Raw genomic sequence first — 16,721 nt, forward strand, 5'->3', positions numbered from 1 at the left:
GTAGACTAAAACACTTAATCTAATTAAAATTAAAATTAAAATCACAATGTGATCCTATTACACATTCCCCAGAAGAACTAAAATGAATAAAACAGGATGTCCCAAATGTTGTCAAGGATGAGTAGCACCTGGACTCTAACACACAACCAGTGAGAGTGTCGACCTCTTTCTAAGACTGTTTTGTATAACTACTAAAGTAGACCATACCATACCTTTTGATTCAGCAGTTCAAATCCTAGATATCTACTACACAAGAGAATTGCATGCAGAAGTTCAAAACTCTTCACAATAGCCCAAACCAAGAAAATACCCAAATGTCAATCAACAGTAAAATTGGATAATTAAAAATTGTGGTATATTCATACAATGGGTTAATCTACAGGAATGGGAAAGAACAAACTACAAGGATGTGAAACAACATAGATGTATCTCAGAAACAGAATGCTAAATTAAAGAAGCCAGACACAAAAACAAGCACATGATATTAATATACATTTACCTAGAGTTCAAAAAGGCAAAGCTAGCTTTTAATGATTAGAGATGAGGAATATGCCTAGCTTTACTGCCACAGGGTGCTGATCATGTTCTATTTCTACTTCCAAATCATTCTACCGTCGAGTCCCCTGACCCCAGCTAGATTTTTAACTTTCAGAAACCATGAAACCACCTTTTTATCTTCCTCACACTTGTTCAATAATTATTTCTTTGAGAAGCCAATAACAATATGTTTAATGAATGATTAGATGACCTAGTGTTATAATGCTCTAATTTATCTCTCTGTTCATAGTCTCATCCTCACATGGTGACTTGGATGTGAAATTTCTGAATCTGTACCATAAGCCACAATCTGTAAGAATGCAAAACTTCTGGTTCACTGTTAGAAACTAGTTATTTAAGATACCAAAAATGATGACTTGTTTCTTTCTTTACATCAAAAGGGTGCACTTGTTACAATTAAAATATAATCTTATAGTTTTTTCTCATTTCATCTGAGGGAAAAAAAAGATGTCACTCTGTGATGGTGCATTTTAGGGAGAGCCACTGAAGTTCCTTCTTATGTTTCTGGTTCTAAGAAGCTAATTCTGTTTAAAATATTCAATTGCAGATATAAACAAATGTACCATTGGCAATGGTGGCTGTGAGGACCAATGCTGTAATACAGTTGGCAGTTATTACTGCAGATGTCAAGCTGGCCAGAAGCTAAAGGAAGATGGCAAAGGATGTGAAGGTAACACTTAGGACTGTCTGCTCCCTGATAAGGAGAGAACATCTATGTAATGCAAAAGAGGGAGTTTGTCTTTTATCCAGAGCCAGTTGAAGTGCCTGTGTTGAATGTTGTCAAGAGCACAGATCTTCCTCTCATGTCTAGATTACAAAATTGTAGCTCTAAGAACTCTTCAAGTAGCTTATTATAGAAAACATATGATTATATGCTGGTTCGGTTGTGTCATGTTCTGATTATGGAATTTCAATCGTTCATTTAAATCCCTGGATAAAGTACAGATTTTTTTGAAAGCATTTCATTTAATTCTTTAGTAAAAATGGTGCTTATCATAAAATACTCACATGTTGTTACTGTAGAAATGGAAGGGCACAAAACTAACCACAGGACTCATATTCTTGGTGTAGAAATAACTTTTGTACAAACTTCAATTTTCTGTTTCCTTTTTAAGTTAATTCCTTCCTTCTTTCCTTCCTTTATTTACTAATTCATCATTTAATTCATTTGACAATCACTGAGTTCCTATTCTGTATTAGGCATTATTCCATGCTCTGGGGATATAAAAATTAATGAGAAATAAATTCTGCCCTGAAGGAGCTCACTGATTAGAGGCTAAGATTGAAACATAAACCCAAACTTTACAAAATGATGTTTTAAGTCATTATAGCACAAGGTTAAGTGCATTGCATTCAGAGAAACCTGGGTTTGAGTCCCAGTTCTGTCATTTACAATTTGCATGACCTTGGGCAAGGTATTTATTCTCACTAAAACTCTTTCCTCACCTGTGAAATGTAGGATAACAGTAATTCTTAAAACCAGAACATTGCTGTAAGGATTAAATGATTAAATGAGATATTGCATCTGAAACACTTAGAAGAGTGGGTGGCATATAGTAGATGTTCAAATGACAGCTATGAATTGAACCCATATTTTTAAGCTCAGCTGCTGGCCATTTGAGAATGTAATGACGTCAGAGATTGCTTCCTTCTCTTCATCTCTAAAAAAGGAGATACCCAAACTGAAAAGATCAGCTGTACCATGCCTTGCTACTGTCCTTTCTAATTATTTTTTATATCTATTCATGCTACTAAAATGCTTTAGTGTTTTATCTCTTCATGCATTTTTAAAGACCACAGCAGGAAAGCATTTATTCTGATTATGTTTCTACATTGACCTCACAAAATTACACTTTTTTTTTTTTTCTGACAAGTCCGTTCCTGATGCAGGATATGTGAATAGGTTGATAAGATAAAACAAAACAAATGAAAGACATCTGCACAGAAAGCACCTGGGGCTGGAGCTGTGGGACTCACTGGAAATGCCAAAGACAAGTTGTAGGTGTTTGTGGCAGTTTGAGATTATTTTATGAATCCCCAAAAGACAAAGATTATATTTGTAAACGAATCTATTCCTCTGTGTGTGATACTCTGATTGCATTAAATTCAACTGAGGTGACTTTGGTTGAATTACAAGTTACAATTAGGCTTTTTTGATTCCTCTATGTCAGTAAGGCGTAACTCAGGTTAAGTCCCTGCCGCCTTGGTAGGTCTGATATAATGGACACAAGAAGACACACAGAAGAGAGAATTTGTCATTTTTGATCCTGCTATGTGACAGAAAGGAGAAGGCTCAAACAGCTAAAGCCCGGGGGAGATATAGACCATTTACCTGAGATCTCGCAGCTGACCTTGGGAAGAGGGCCAAGATTGATGTAGGAAGCCCTGAGGAACAAGCCATGTGCCAACCTACAGCTGAGCTCAGGAAGAAGCTGGGCCCATGAAGCCTCAGAGCAAGGGGAAGCCCAGAGGGGAAGGCTGAAACCTGGTAGAGATGGCCCGCCATCTTATTTCAACACATGGCAGCTGAGTGGTGAGAAAGCTCCTTTTATTGTGTCTTGGGTTAGACTTTTCAATGCCTTTTAACTGTAAGCTTTTACCCCCAAATAAATACCCTAAATGAAAGCCAACAGAATTCTGGTACTTTGCATCAGCACCCCTTTGGTAGGCTGATGCAATGTGGATAGGTCAGAGAATTTATGAAGTTCTCAGGAAACAGAAAGATTCAGATCCTTCCAGGAGAGGTCAGGCACCAACCAGAAGGTCCTCAGGTAGGTATATAGCAGAGGTTCAAGGACAGTGGGCCTTTCTTGATCGGCTTCACCTCAGGCAGGGTCCTCTAGGTCTGGAAGGGTATAATTTTACAAAGGCAAGTCCTAGATTTACCCAGGCTCTTTTTCATACAAGTGTGACAATTTTTATTTTCTGGATGTGATAGGTTAATAATGGTGTTCCCAATATCGATTCAGTATCAGAGGAATCGACACGAATTCCTGGTGTCCAGGGTAAGGCAGGACTCATGACAACTGAAGTCAACACCATCTGCCTGATGAGAATTTTGTATGTCAGGATCCCTCCCCAGCCTGACAGGCAGCGACTTCTGATTCTCTTTGGCTGAACATTATTATTGTCATCATTAACTTCTTTATAGATAGATCTGAAGTGCCTCACACAGCAATTAGTCATTGTTTAGGTATGGTAATTGCTATTTTTTTTTTTTTTTGAGGTACCGGGAGCCAGGGATTGAACCAGCGACCTTGTCTGTGGGAAGCCAGTGCTCAACCCCTGAGCCTCATCAATTTCCCTGAGTTGGTTTTATCATTTGTTTTGCTTGTTTGTTCATTTTTGCTTTTTTCAGGAGGCACCAGAAACCAAACTAGGGACCTCCCATTTGGGAGGTGGGCACTCAACCCACCACATCCACTCCCCCTTCTATTATTAGTTTTAAAGTAACTATTAGGCTGATTGGGCATGTTAGACTTTATACCCACTAATTCATTTATCTCATATTTTCATTGAAGGTAGTTGCTCTTGATCTCTCACAAAGATGCCTAAATATTTAGTTAAGTGATTTCCATGGTTTCATTTAACTGATGTCCATTTACACAAATGGAGTAAAAATAAGTCAGTGTTTGTGAGTCTCAAGAGTTTAATACTGAGATAATGCGGACTTCCTACTGACCTAGATGCAGAACTGGGGCACGGCTTTAGGGAGTGGGGCAATTCACAGGTAAAGAGCCACCCTTCTCAGTTTCATGGTTATATTTTAGCATGTTTTCCTTTTCATTTGCTTAAGTGACTAGTAGAAATGATAACACTAGAGATTCAGCTTGCTGGATTCTTAAACACATAATGAATCTCAGATTTATTTACATATGTAATTAAATTTTTTAAAAATTAGAGGTCATTTTGAAAATCCGTGCATTCTAAAGCCACTTGCTAATGAGCACATCAATTCATGTGAGTGCACTAATGAGTCATGTGTCTTTAGTGGCTGCTAATAGTAAAAGTCAGTTGGTTTCAAAGACCAAATGTTTCAAATGCTGCAGCAATAAAATTAAACAATCATTTAAAAGATGTTTTCTTTGCATTAATATGAATTTAATTTAACTTATTGGAATTGCTTTTTAAAATATAGATCAACATTTTAATGCAGCCATTTGGTGTAACAATAAAATATATTTATAGTATACCCTTAACTGAGATGAAAACATTTGTAAATGGCCTTCTTAGCGAATTCTCTTCTTTAAACTTTTTCTCTAAAGAGGTATAATTTTTGGAGTAGGCTTCTGATTAGCTCAATTACCTTGGTAACCCCCTTGTCTCAGGTATAACATGGAACCTAAAGTTTGGGTTCTGATTCACAGTGTACATTCTTACATGGTATAGATGAAAGGGGAAAATAAAGAGGAGGAAGAACCATCTGTCACTGAAGCTCTGAGCTTATTTATTTTGTTTGTGTACTCATATACAAACACACATATGCACATACTTTAAAAACAATTTAATTGCTCTTCTTCAATCCTGTCCCCATGCCAACGCTTAGAGGTGGTTACCCTGAATTTTATGTTTATGATCATTTGCCCTTATTTATATTATATACACACATATGTTTATCATATATGAGCATACTCAAATGTTATATTCTTAGTTTTGCTTGGTTTTGAATTTTATACAAAGAGTGTTATACTGAATGTAATCTTCTGGATGTGATTTTTCCATTAATAGTATGCTAGTAAAATATTTTCATTGCTATGTACCAAGATGTATCAATTCTTTCATTAATTGGCACTGATATTATACACAGTGCTGCCTTATTATTCTTATACATATCACATGCAAGAATTTCCCTTGGGCATATACCTAGAAGTGGAATTGTTGTGTCCTAAAGTATATGACTACTGAAATTTTAAAGGTAACACTAAACTGTTTTCAAAGCAATGTATCAGTTAATTCTAATATCAACAGAGTTAGAGGGAGTCTATTGATCCACATTGTCTCCAACACCTGGTATTGTTAGACATTAATTTTTGTCAAAGAACTATGATGTAAAAAAAAAAAAAGAACTATGGATGCGGTATTTCATTGTGATCTTAAGTTGCATTTCCTTGATTATTAATGAGGTTGAACATTTCTGCATATATTTATTGACTATATGTATGTCTTCTATCTGTTTAAATATCTTACTCATTTTTCTTTTGAATTATTTGTCTATTTATTCATCTGTAGGAATTCTGTATAGTTTTCATTTTTTGATTCCATGTATTTAAATATTTTTTCCCATTTAATAGCTTATCATTTCACTTTCTTTCATTTGCCTTTTCAATGAACAAAGTTTCTTACTTATAATGTAGTTGAATTTGTCAGTCTTTAATTTTTAGTGCTTTTTATGTCTTGTTTAAGAAAACTTTCTGTACCCCATGATCAAAAAGTATTCATTTCTATTTTCTTGTGAAATGTTGTTTTGACATGTAAATAGCTATGCAATCTGGATTTTTGTGTTTGGTGTGAGGTAACAATACATTTTACAATTGATAATTATTGTTTTTAAGCTCCATTTATTGGAAAGTACTTCCCTTCTCTAGCTCACTTCTCTCATATATTCAAGTTCCATATACACATGGATCTGTTTCTGGGTTCTCTATGTTCCATTGGTTAATTTTTCTATTCTGGTGCCAAAATACCATTGCCTTAATGCAACACTTACATGCATTCTTCTAGTCTATTTTTGGCTATTTGCAACTTTATATTTTTAATTTTAGAATCAGCTATCAAGTTCCATGAAAAACTCTTTGGTATTTTGGATGTGTAGATTAATTTGAGAATTGATGTCAGTGCATCCTCATGTAACATTTTCCCTTTTAGAGTAGTATTTGCTGAAGTTCTTTTCTAGATACCCTTGTTGGATTATGCAAGTTACCTTGTATCCTAATTTAATATCTCTGTATATTTTTATTAGGAATGTGTGTTACATTTTATCAAATGCTTTTTATCTCATTGGTTAAAATGACATGCTTTTTTTCTTCTTTGATTTGCTAGTGAGGGTTATGCTAATTCTAGATTTTCAAATATGAAACTCTGCATTTCTGGGAAAAATGCAACTGGATGTTATTTCTTTATTTTCTAAAGATTTAATTTGTTATTATTTTGTTAGAATTTTTATATTCATAACTGTGAGGAAAAGGAGCCAGAAATTTTTGTTTCTCGTCTGTTTTTTATGGCAGATGGTTCTCAACCAGGGACGGTTTTGCCCCACAAGAACATTTGGCAATGTCTGAAGACACTATTGATTGTCACAAGTAAGGGGAGAGATGCTAACAGGGTGAGGTCAGGATGCTGCTAAACATCCTCTTCTTCTGTGGCCCTATTTATACATTTGTTAGACCCTGTCATCCTGTCTTCCATCTCTTTCTTTCATATATTCTAGTCTCTTTTCTCTCTTTACTGTATATGTTCAACCATTCCATTGAATTTGTGATTTCAATATTTTTACTTTACTTTAAACTTTAGAATACTTTAAAATCTCATTATTTTAAAAAATGTAGATACATTTCCATTTGTATGCTCATTTTTATCAGTGTGGGATTTTCTTTCACTATTTCATACATAGCTATTCTATATTCTGCATCTGTTCCAATATATTCTATATTCTCCATCTGTTGTGGTCTTTGTTGGGTTCTAAATTTATTGTGTGTGTGTGTTTAATTTCTAGAATATTAGTTATACTCACTTCCCTTTCTATGTTATATATACCTCTGGTATGGAACTTCTACCATAGAATTGCCCTTACTTATTTACACACCTGTGTACCTGTGTCATCTATTAGACTAGGAATATATCTTGGGAAATGGCCATATCTTATCAGTTTTTCATCCCCAACTCACAGCTATGTGGCACCTGGCAGAATTTCCTAAATGCTTATTTAATAAATGAATGGATGAATGAATATACATCCATTAATACAAATACACAGTATTTAAGCATACAGTCAGTTTATCTTTTATTCATTTCCTTGTCTATAGATTCCAGTCATTCTGGGATATTCATTTGAAGTCTGAGTAATTGAACAGTTTGGTTATCAGTATAGGTCTCTGTGGCAGTTTGAAGTTCTTTTACGAATCCCCAAAAGAAAACATGTTCTTGAACTAATCCATTCCTGTGGGAGATCCTTTTGATCAATCTACAAGTGAGGCTACTCAGGTTGAGTCTCTGCCCTCTTACTAGAACTGATATAAATGGAGATACAGAGAAAGAGACTGAGGAAAATGGAGCTCTGCCAGGTTTGACCCAAAAGTAATTTTAATGATATTTTGGACCATTTATTTTCCTGACACACATGTGAAATGATAATGTGAATAGAGAATGTAACTCAGCATGTGCTTGTTCTGGAATTATAGAATTATAATTAAGAACAGAATTTATAGAATCATAGTTTATAGAATTATAAATGTAATTTATAGAATTACAATTATAATTAAGAATACAATTTATAGAATTATTTTTAAAATGACTGTAGATGGAATTCCAGGAAATTAAATGATTTGAACAAGCTCAGAATGCTAGTTGGTAGACAAAGTAGCAGTAGAAGCCACGTTTTCTTATTTGTTGTTCAGTACTCTTTCCTCACATTGAATTAATAGGCAGTGTGAAGTGGATGCAGAACATGTTAATCAGAACTGTGGAGTCATCAATTCATAGAGGTCAGATTCTACAGAGAGACTGACTCTGGGAAACTCTAAATGTTATATTTTTAGAAACACACAAGCTTTTTTTGTAGAGCTAGGAAAGAATCCAGCTCCCCTCTTCCAATTTGTCATTCCTCCCAATTGATCTATCAATCTGGTGAATAAACATTTATTGGGTAACTACTATGTGCTCATTACTATGCTGAGTAATTTGATAATACTGGAATAGTACGAAATAATGGTTTCTTCCTTCAGGGTTCATTATCATTAAGCATCCTGGATATAAAATTACTGCATGATATTTTAAATGAAAGTGAAGTAATTATATTATATGCTTTGAGATTCATTCCAGGCCAGCTCCTTGCCTCCAAGCAGTTCTATATATAAACCAGCTGGATGTTTATCCTGGTATTAGACATCTCCAAGGGAGTGGGTTCTGGAACTTCTTTCTGTAGTCTCTTTAATAACCCTTGCTATCAGTAAATCCTTCTCTATGTGTAAATGATATTGCTCCTGTTAAAGTTTAATCCTCTTTGATTTTATTTTTTTCTTAGTTCAGAAAGACTGAATCAATCAGAATCCTCAAATATGGACTGTTAACACCTGAAATATCATATATATATATGATAAAAGATACATATATATTTATATATGTTCTTGAGTTAATAAAAATGACTTAAATAATTATTAAGGATTTGTCTACTTCTTTGTATTACTTCTATTTATTTGTTTATTTTATTTCTCTCCCCTTGCCCGCCCTCCCCAGTTGTCTGCTCTCTGTGTCCATTCGCTGTGTGTTCTTCTGTGCCCACTTGGATTCTTGTCAGCGGCACCAGGAATCTGTCTAGTTTTTTTGTTGCATCATCTTGCTGTGTCAGCTCTCCATGTTTGCAGCACCACTCCTGGGCAGGCTGCACTTCTTTCGTGCTGGGTAGCTCTCCAGCTTACAGGGCATACTCCTTGAGCATGGGGCTCCCCTATGCAGAGTACTCCCCTGTGTGGCACAGCACTCCTTGTGCATATCAGCACTGCACGTGGGCCAGCTTATCACATGGGTCCGGAGGCCCTGGGTTTGAACCTTAGATCTCCCATGTGGTAGGTGGACGCCCTATCCATTGGACCAAATCCGCTTCCCGTGTATTGCTTCTCTTAATAGTCACTTTTTCAAGGGCCTCCTTCACAGCCATGTCATTGGAGAGAATGTCAAGGTAGGAACAGTTCTGTGGCCTCAAGAAGCTAATTGTCTATTGGGATGATATAAAAATGGAGAACAATTTCAGAAAATTCCCATACAGTCTATCCCTGTATACTAAAGAAAAGGTTATCCTCTTGAATTTTAAGAAATATTTACAATGCAGAATTGGTTATGTTTAGAAAGGTTGAACCACATAAAATTCTTGTCTAATTGTTGACACATGAATGTATGCAGAATTTCTTTCTATCCATTTATTCATTCACCCAACGTGTATTTGCCCAGTACACTGTGCATGTGGTAGAACAAAGAGTACATATTTGGGCTTGAATATTGACCCTGCTATTTACTAACTATGATATGTAAGGCAACCTGCTTATATCTATGGGCTTCTCTCTCTCCATCTGAAAAACCAGAATAACAATACCTAAATTTACATTGGTTAAAGGATTAATTGAGATTTTGTATGAAAACACCTGGATTGTGGGAAACTTCCTTCCCCTGCTTCATGACCACATGAGGGGGAAATGTTCATTAGCCTAACAATCCGGATATCTTTCTGTTCTCTCACTCCAGGCTTCTAGAGGAAGGTGTCTGAATTACTCCACTTATAAATTTGGAGAAACGAATTGGGCTTGTGGAATTCATCCATCTTTCTGCTTTCTCTTTGGTGTCTGCCAGTGCCCTAAAGAATGTCCCTCTGGTGTGCTCTGCTGGGAGGTCTGTTTATCCAGGGCAGGACCCCATATAGGGGAAGACTGAGGTTCCACAGCTATCCTCTGTTTGTAGGTGGGAGAGTTTGCCTAATTCTCTGCACAGTTTTAGCTAGTCTACACCCCTAAATCCTCTTCTCCCATTTCAACTTTTACAAAATAAAGCTGGTGTTTTTGTCTCCAAAAAATGAGATAGCAGAAGTAAATAGAATGCAGGCACAAGCAAAGTGCCATGGGAGAAAGAGATAACCACTACTGAATCAAAATGGGCCGTGAGGAACAGGGAAGGGGCTACTCACTAAGTCTAGAACTCAACAACCCTCCTACAGTTTCCTTAGTGAAATTTCTTATTGGATTTCCACTTAGTGGTATTCGCCCTGCTGTATCTCTTGAGCACATGAGAAGACATCTGAAATCATAACAGCAAAGTTGTATCTTTACCTGCCACTGCCATATCTAAAACATTCTTTACAGAAATGCTGAGTTAAGTAAGACATAAGTATCTGAGTCTTTCAGGCTAGAGAGTCCATTCATTCGAATTGGAAACTCTACTAGGCAAGTAGAAATCAACTTTGTATTTTTTAAGCCAATCTTTTAAATATATACCATCATCTTCCCCATAATGATTCACAATAATCACTTCAAGAACTCGGCTTTTGACTTTTTATAATCAAAAGTATATTTGGAAGTGAGGTGAGACACAGGAAACCATAACTGATATAAATTCCCCAGGATGAGCTGCCTCACTTTCCAAATTTCATTAGGGACATACAGATTTATGGAAGTTAGAGATTCCAGATGCTGAAAAAGGGGACTAGAAAAAATAGGTCTCTGAAGCCCGTGGCTGCCAAGCAAGACATCTTTCACAGAAGCCTATCAGTGGTAATATATCAGGATAAAACGTAACCAACAAGCAAACCTACACTCAGCAGCGCCTGCCATTAGCAAAGACAATAGTTGTGAGGGAAGGAGAATCTGGGAATGCTGGACAGTAAGACATCTTCGTTCCAAAGTTTGGCTCATAGTCCTTAAATTTTGTCATATATCAGGAATCAAAACACAGGCTTTACTTTATGAGGAATAAGATCTTTTAGCTCATTGACAGTTATGGAAAGGTTATGTTATTATGTATTTAGCCTAGTCCCAAAAAAAATGTCCATACTGAAGCCCCAGAACTCTCCCCTTAATTTCTCTGACTTGTGCTTACCTGCTAGATATTTTTTGATTATGGGATCACACCCACCAAAGAATCAGCAAATAAGAGCCTATATACTGAAGAAAGATCTTTTCTGACTTCTTAAAAGAACAGGTTGGTTCCTGCCCTTGCAAGATCCACATTACTCTCTCTTAATGTCAAAAAAATTATAGTTTTTTTTTCTATAAGACATTCCTTTATCATTTTCTAAATAATGGAAACATTTTTTCTTTCAATAAAAACTCATTAAGGTAGGCAATGAATCCATATATGTAATTTCTAATCAGGAAACAAGCCAGTTAACATTGAGTTGTACAGGATATTTAATTAGGTTGATTTGTAAATATTTGAAAATGGGTAGAGGTGTTGGTAGCAGATTATTGTGAATGTAATTAAGAGCATTGAATTAAGAGCGCTTGTTGTTGAGGGGATGTTTAGGGTCGTGTATGTCACTAGAGGAAAGCTAGAGGATAACATACTGAACCCTGTTGTGGACAATGACTGTGTGGTGGTTTTGTGGTTAATAATACAAATATGAGAATGTTCTTTTATGAAGTAGAAAAAATGTGCATCATTATTACGAAGTGTCAATAATAGGTTGGTATATGGGGAAAAATATACTTAATGCAAACCATGGACTATAGTTAACATTAATATTTTAATATTCTTTCATCACTTGTAACAAAGGAACCACATCAGTGCTAATTGTCAATAACAGAGCGATATTAGGAGTATGCGTTTTTCTCTTTTTGGAGCAATGAAAATGTTCTAAATTGACTATGATAAATGCACAACTCTGCAATTATACTGAGAGCCATTGATTGTACACTTTCGATGAATTGTATGGTATGTGAATATATCTCACTAAAACTGCTTTTAAAAATTGACTTGTTATTTTGCTATTGACTTTCATGTGTCTGTAATTTCAGAGACCTTCTGATGACCGAACCCCTCAGCATAGAATCTCATAGAACTGAAGCTAGATACTCATTGCTAAAATAGCTGTATATCTTAGTTCTTAAATACAAGTTAAGTTTCTGGTTTTATGATTCATTCTAGCCCTTAATATTTTCACAGACCAGGCGTGTACATCCTTGAATATAATTAATATCAAAATAAAAGGGCACCACTCATTTTACTTATCCCAATGTATACATATTATGGGGATGCATTTGATGGATGTATTCTACGTGCATTAAAACCAAGTACATGATAGTATTCATATTTACTTATATTTTTTTACTTTATAGCTTCTATTCCAATGTCACATTGGCAATAGTATATTCCTAAGTATAACAAATATTGTAAAATTTAGAACACTTCAGGTACTACAAAATTAAAATTTCAGACATTTCTCTATTTCCCATTAGTAGGAAAGATCTACTTAAAGAATTCATATCTTGATAATTTTTTCTAAAAATGTTCTCTTTTTGCCAGGGGCATGCTGAACCTCAGGCGGTATATAAAAGCATAGTACCCCTGTGATTGTTTATTAAAATACTCAGGACAATGGGTCATGATTAATTGCTCTCATCCAATATAAAATTCCTCATAGTCTGACTAGGAGACTGAAAAAGCAGTTGCTTTTCAAAACTCCTTTGAGAGCTTTCCAGTAAGAGACCACACGATGTTGCTGCATGGCATTGTTTCTGTAGGAGGGCCACTGCTGGCTAGGAATACACCTAAGAAGGGAAAAGATGTTAGCCTTGGTCTCAGTTTCTCACCGGGTCCTTATTGACCATATTTCTGGAGTAGGATGGGTACCCCAGGATTCCATTTCCTCATATCTCTGTGTGGGCAAGAAGGGGCTGGGGGAGGGAGCAGAGACAGGAATCAAACTTTGAAAGGAATGCATTTTCTATGTATATTTTAGGCCATGATTAAGAAACACGTCTAAGCTTCTAAGAACCTATCAGTTCTAGAGAACTGAAGTTCTCTTGCTTTGATGAGTTCACAGAACTAGGAAGCTGCAAATTTGCAAGCACAAACCACCAGTGGGGTGTGGGAGAAAAAGTCCTCTCTTTGCGTCATGTATATTTAATATTTTTAAGTATGACTAGTTTAGTTTCCTGGGCTGTTTCAGCAAATACCATGAAATGGGTTATGTTAAACAATGGGAATTTATTCACTTACAGTTTTATGTCTAAAAGAAAGTCTAAATCAAGGGGTTCTCAACCTTTTTTGTTCCACAGACCACTTTGCCAGTCAGGTAAAGACCACAGACCCCTTACTAAGTCCACACTGTACTATGTATTATTTAATAAATATATCACACCCACACCAACACATCCCCACAAGAATACTGTTTTTTCAAATTTCAATTCGGGCTCACAGACCCCTTGTTAAGAGCCCATGGTCTAAATCAAGATGTCATCAAGGTGATGCTTTCTTCCCAAAGACTGTGGAGTTCTGGGACTGGCCGCTTCACTCCTTAGCTCCTCTCTCACACAGCCACGCACATAGCAATGTCTCCTGGTCTCCCCCTTCTCTTCTGGGTCCTGTTGATGCTCAGCTTCTGGCTGTTCCCTCCCTGGCTTTCTCTCTCTCTGTCTGAATTTCATTCTGATTATAAAGGACTTCAATAATAGGACTAAGACCATCCTAACTGAGGTGGGCTATACCTTAACTGAAGTAGGCCCATCAAGGTCCAACTTATATGGGTTCACATCCACATAAATGGTTTAGGCTTAGGAACACAATTTTTTGTGGGTTCATACAGCTTCACACTACCACAGTGACCAAAATGATCGCTGTGCTAATTCATCAAAAAATGTTAACCATAGTAAGGAAAAAAGCTCATCATAAATTGCTTTTCACTGGTGAGTATATATGTTCATTTAAAACAATCTGATATATGTCATTGAACAAGTGAACTATAAGCTTCTGCATTCAAAACAATTAATAGTATTAATTGTATTAATACAAATCTAAGATGTTCTTCCATGATTTATTACAAATGTACAATACTGTTACAGCATGTTAATAGGGTGGTAATAGGGTGGAAAATGCATATGGATAAGGTAAACTATGGACTGTAGGTAACAATAGTAGTTTAATATTCTTTCAACAATTATAAGACAGGTACCACACTAATGCAAAGTGTCAACAAGAGGCAGATATATGGGAACATCGTATTTTTTTATATGACTTTTCTGCAAACCTGCCACTTCTCTAATTTAAAAAAGACAATATTTCTGTAAAATTCAAAGGTTTAAAATACATAAATAAGTTATCTATTTATTTTTATGTAAGTTCTTACATTTTTAATAATTATCACATAGTCGAGGTCTGACCAAGCACTGGAAAACACATTAAAACTGCAGTTGAGAAAATTAAGTTAATAATAATTCATGAGATATTCTCCTTATTAAAAGTAAATTGATTTGATCCTTACTAAAAGTCTCAAGCCATGAGAAAGCAAAATAGCAATGTGAAAGCTTAGTGTATTCAACAATTAAAGATATTATAGCTCAGTGTTTCTCAAACTTTAATGTGCATGTGAATCACCTGAAATATAGCCTTAAGACACATATTGGAATTTTCCACTTCTGGGGCTGGGCCTAAAAATCTACTTTTCTCATAGGCTCCAGAGTATGCTGTGCTTTTGGTCCTTGGGTCACACTTTCAATAGAAAGTGTTTTGTTAGCCCTTTCTTTCGCTCAGTTTGTCATATAGATATTAAGTGCTTGTTAATTATAATACAGATATGGCAAGGGGTTTCAAAATGGTGTAAGAGATGGTCTCTACCCTTCTGGAGCTTTTAACTTTGATAAATACGATTCAGAAATATTTATATTTATATTTATATGGATATGCATATGGATAGATGTAAATCAAGCAATTTGCTTCATGAAAAAGGATTCATGGTCAAATAATTTGGGGAAACACTACATACTAAAACTCCCTTAAGAAATACCAGATAAAAGAGAAGCCAGTTTACCTTTGTTTAACCCATTGTCTTATTTTGCCAGAGCTGCTATCACAAATACTGTAAACTGATATTGACTTAACAGAAATTTATTGGCTTATATTTTTGAGGGTAGATGTCCAAACTTAAGGTATTGGTAAGGCTTGCTTTGTCCCAGAGTCTGTGGCATTCTGGTGCTGACTTGCTGCAGTCCTTGGATTTCCTTGACTTTCATCTCTGCCTCCCATCTCTCTCTCCTTGTGGCTGCTCCTTTGGTTTTTGCTGACTTCCAGCTTCTTCCTGCAGCCTTCTCTAACCGCGGATTTCTGGTTTCTTCTGGTTAAAGACTCCAGTAATATGGATTAAGACCCAACTTCATTCAGTTGGGCCACAGTTAAAAGTAACATCTCCAAAAGGTCCTATTTACAATGGGTTCACACCCACTAGAATGGGGATTAAGATTAAGAGCATGGCTATGTAGCGGTACATAATTCAGTTTACCACACCCAAGTTTCTAAAACATGTTAATGAGGAATCACTCTTTGAACGTGAAATATTTATAACCCAGGATTTAGTCTTTCATTGAATGCATTTTGAGAAACAATGTTTTGAAGATAAAGAGAAGACTTTTTGGGCAGAGTTAGAAAGTATATTCAGTGGATGATTTGTGGATGACTTCAACTCTTTAATAAATCTTTTAAGTAAATGGGCAGGGGTATAGTTTTCAATGGGAGATTTTTGAGTAGAATAACGTTAGGATGGAAATGCAGTTTCTAAAAATTGTGCTGGCCATGGAATGAAAGATAATATAGAAGGATGAGGATATGGAAATGGAAGGGAGGCCATTTATAGACCAGTGAAATTGCTCAGCAATTGACATACATTAGATTTAAGGAGAAAAGAATCAGTAAGCGCTAATTACACACTCATTCCAAGGATAAGGGGAATAAATAATTCTTTGTAAATAATATGGAATAAATTATTGAAAGCAGAAATTCCAAGAACAATATGATAGAATAAGCATATCTTAAAAAGTACAGAATTGAGATACCACATCCCACTGGATTTCTTGGAATATCAATACACAATTTTCTATACCTACAAAAATTTCCAGCCCATTTATTCATCATTTCTCATTAGAAAATCAGCACTTGATTTCTGTGCATGACCCTGCCATAGGTTTCAATATTGCCATCTGGCAAGGCCTACTTGTTATCTTCATTGTGAAACTAGGTTTTCTTTTTATTCCAATTCCTGCTTTCTCCATTAAATCCTATAAGTTAAGTCAGTTTCAAATTAATGAGAAGATTAAAAATGAAACTGTCAACAAATGTGTTTGTTATTTATGTTGTTGGTGCATAATATTCAGCATTGCTCAAATCTGGTTGTAATAAGTTGTCTCTTTGATGAGATGACCTATCTTTACTTTTGTTCCTGTTACTGTATTTACTGTTTCCCTTTTGTTCAGTAT

General features: G+C 35.6%; 1 protein-coding gene across 1 annotated transcript in view; it reads left to right on the top strand.

Annotated features, from left to right (window-relative positions):
• The window catches only part of LOC101413984 (EGF-like and EMI domain-containing protein 1), a 571,143-nt gene that overhangs the window by 406,496 nt on the left and 147,926 nt on the right, over window positions 1–16,721 (top strand). Inside the window, exon 5 of the mRNA XM_071214465.1 lies at window positions 1,106–1,228. Coding sequence (XP_071070566.1) covers window positions 1,106–1,228 — 123 coding nt within the window. The remainder of the gene's footprint in view (window positions 1–1,105; window positions 1,229–16,721) is intronic.

The sequence above is a fragment of the Dasypus novemcinctus genome, chromosome 4 (genome assembly GCF_030445035.2).
Source record: "Dasypus novemcinctus isolate mDasNov1 chromosome 4, mDasNov1.1.hap2, whole genome shotgun sequence".
Taxonomy (NCBI): Eukaryota; Metazoa; Chordata; class Mammalia; order Cingulata; family Dasypodidae; genus Dasypus; species Dasypus novemcinctus.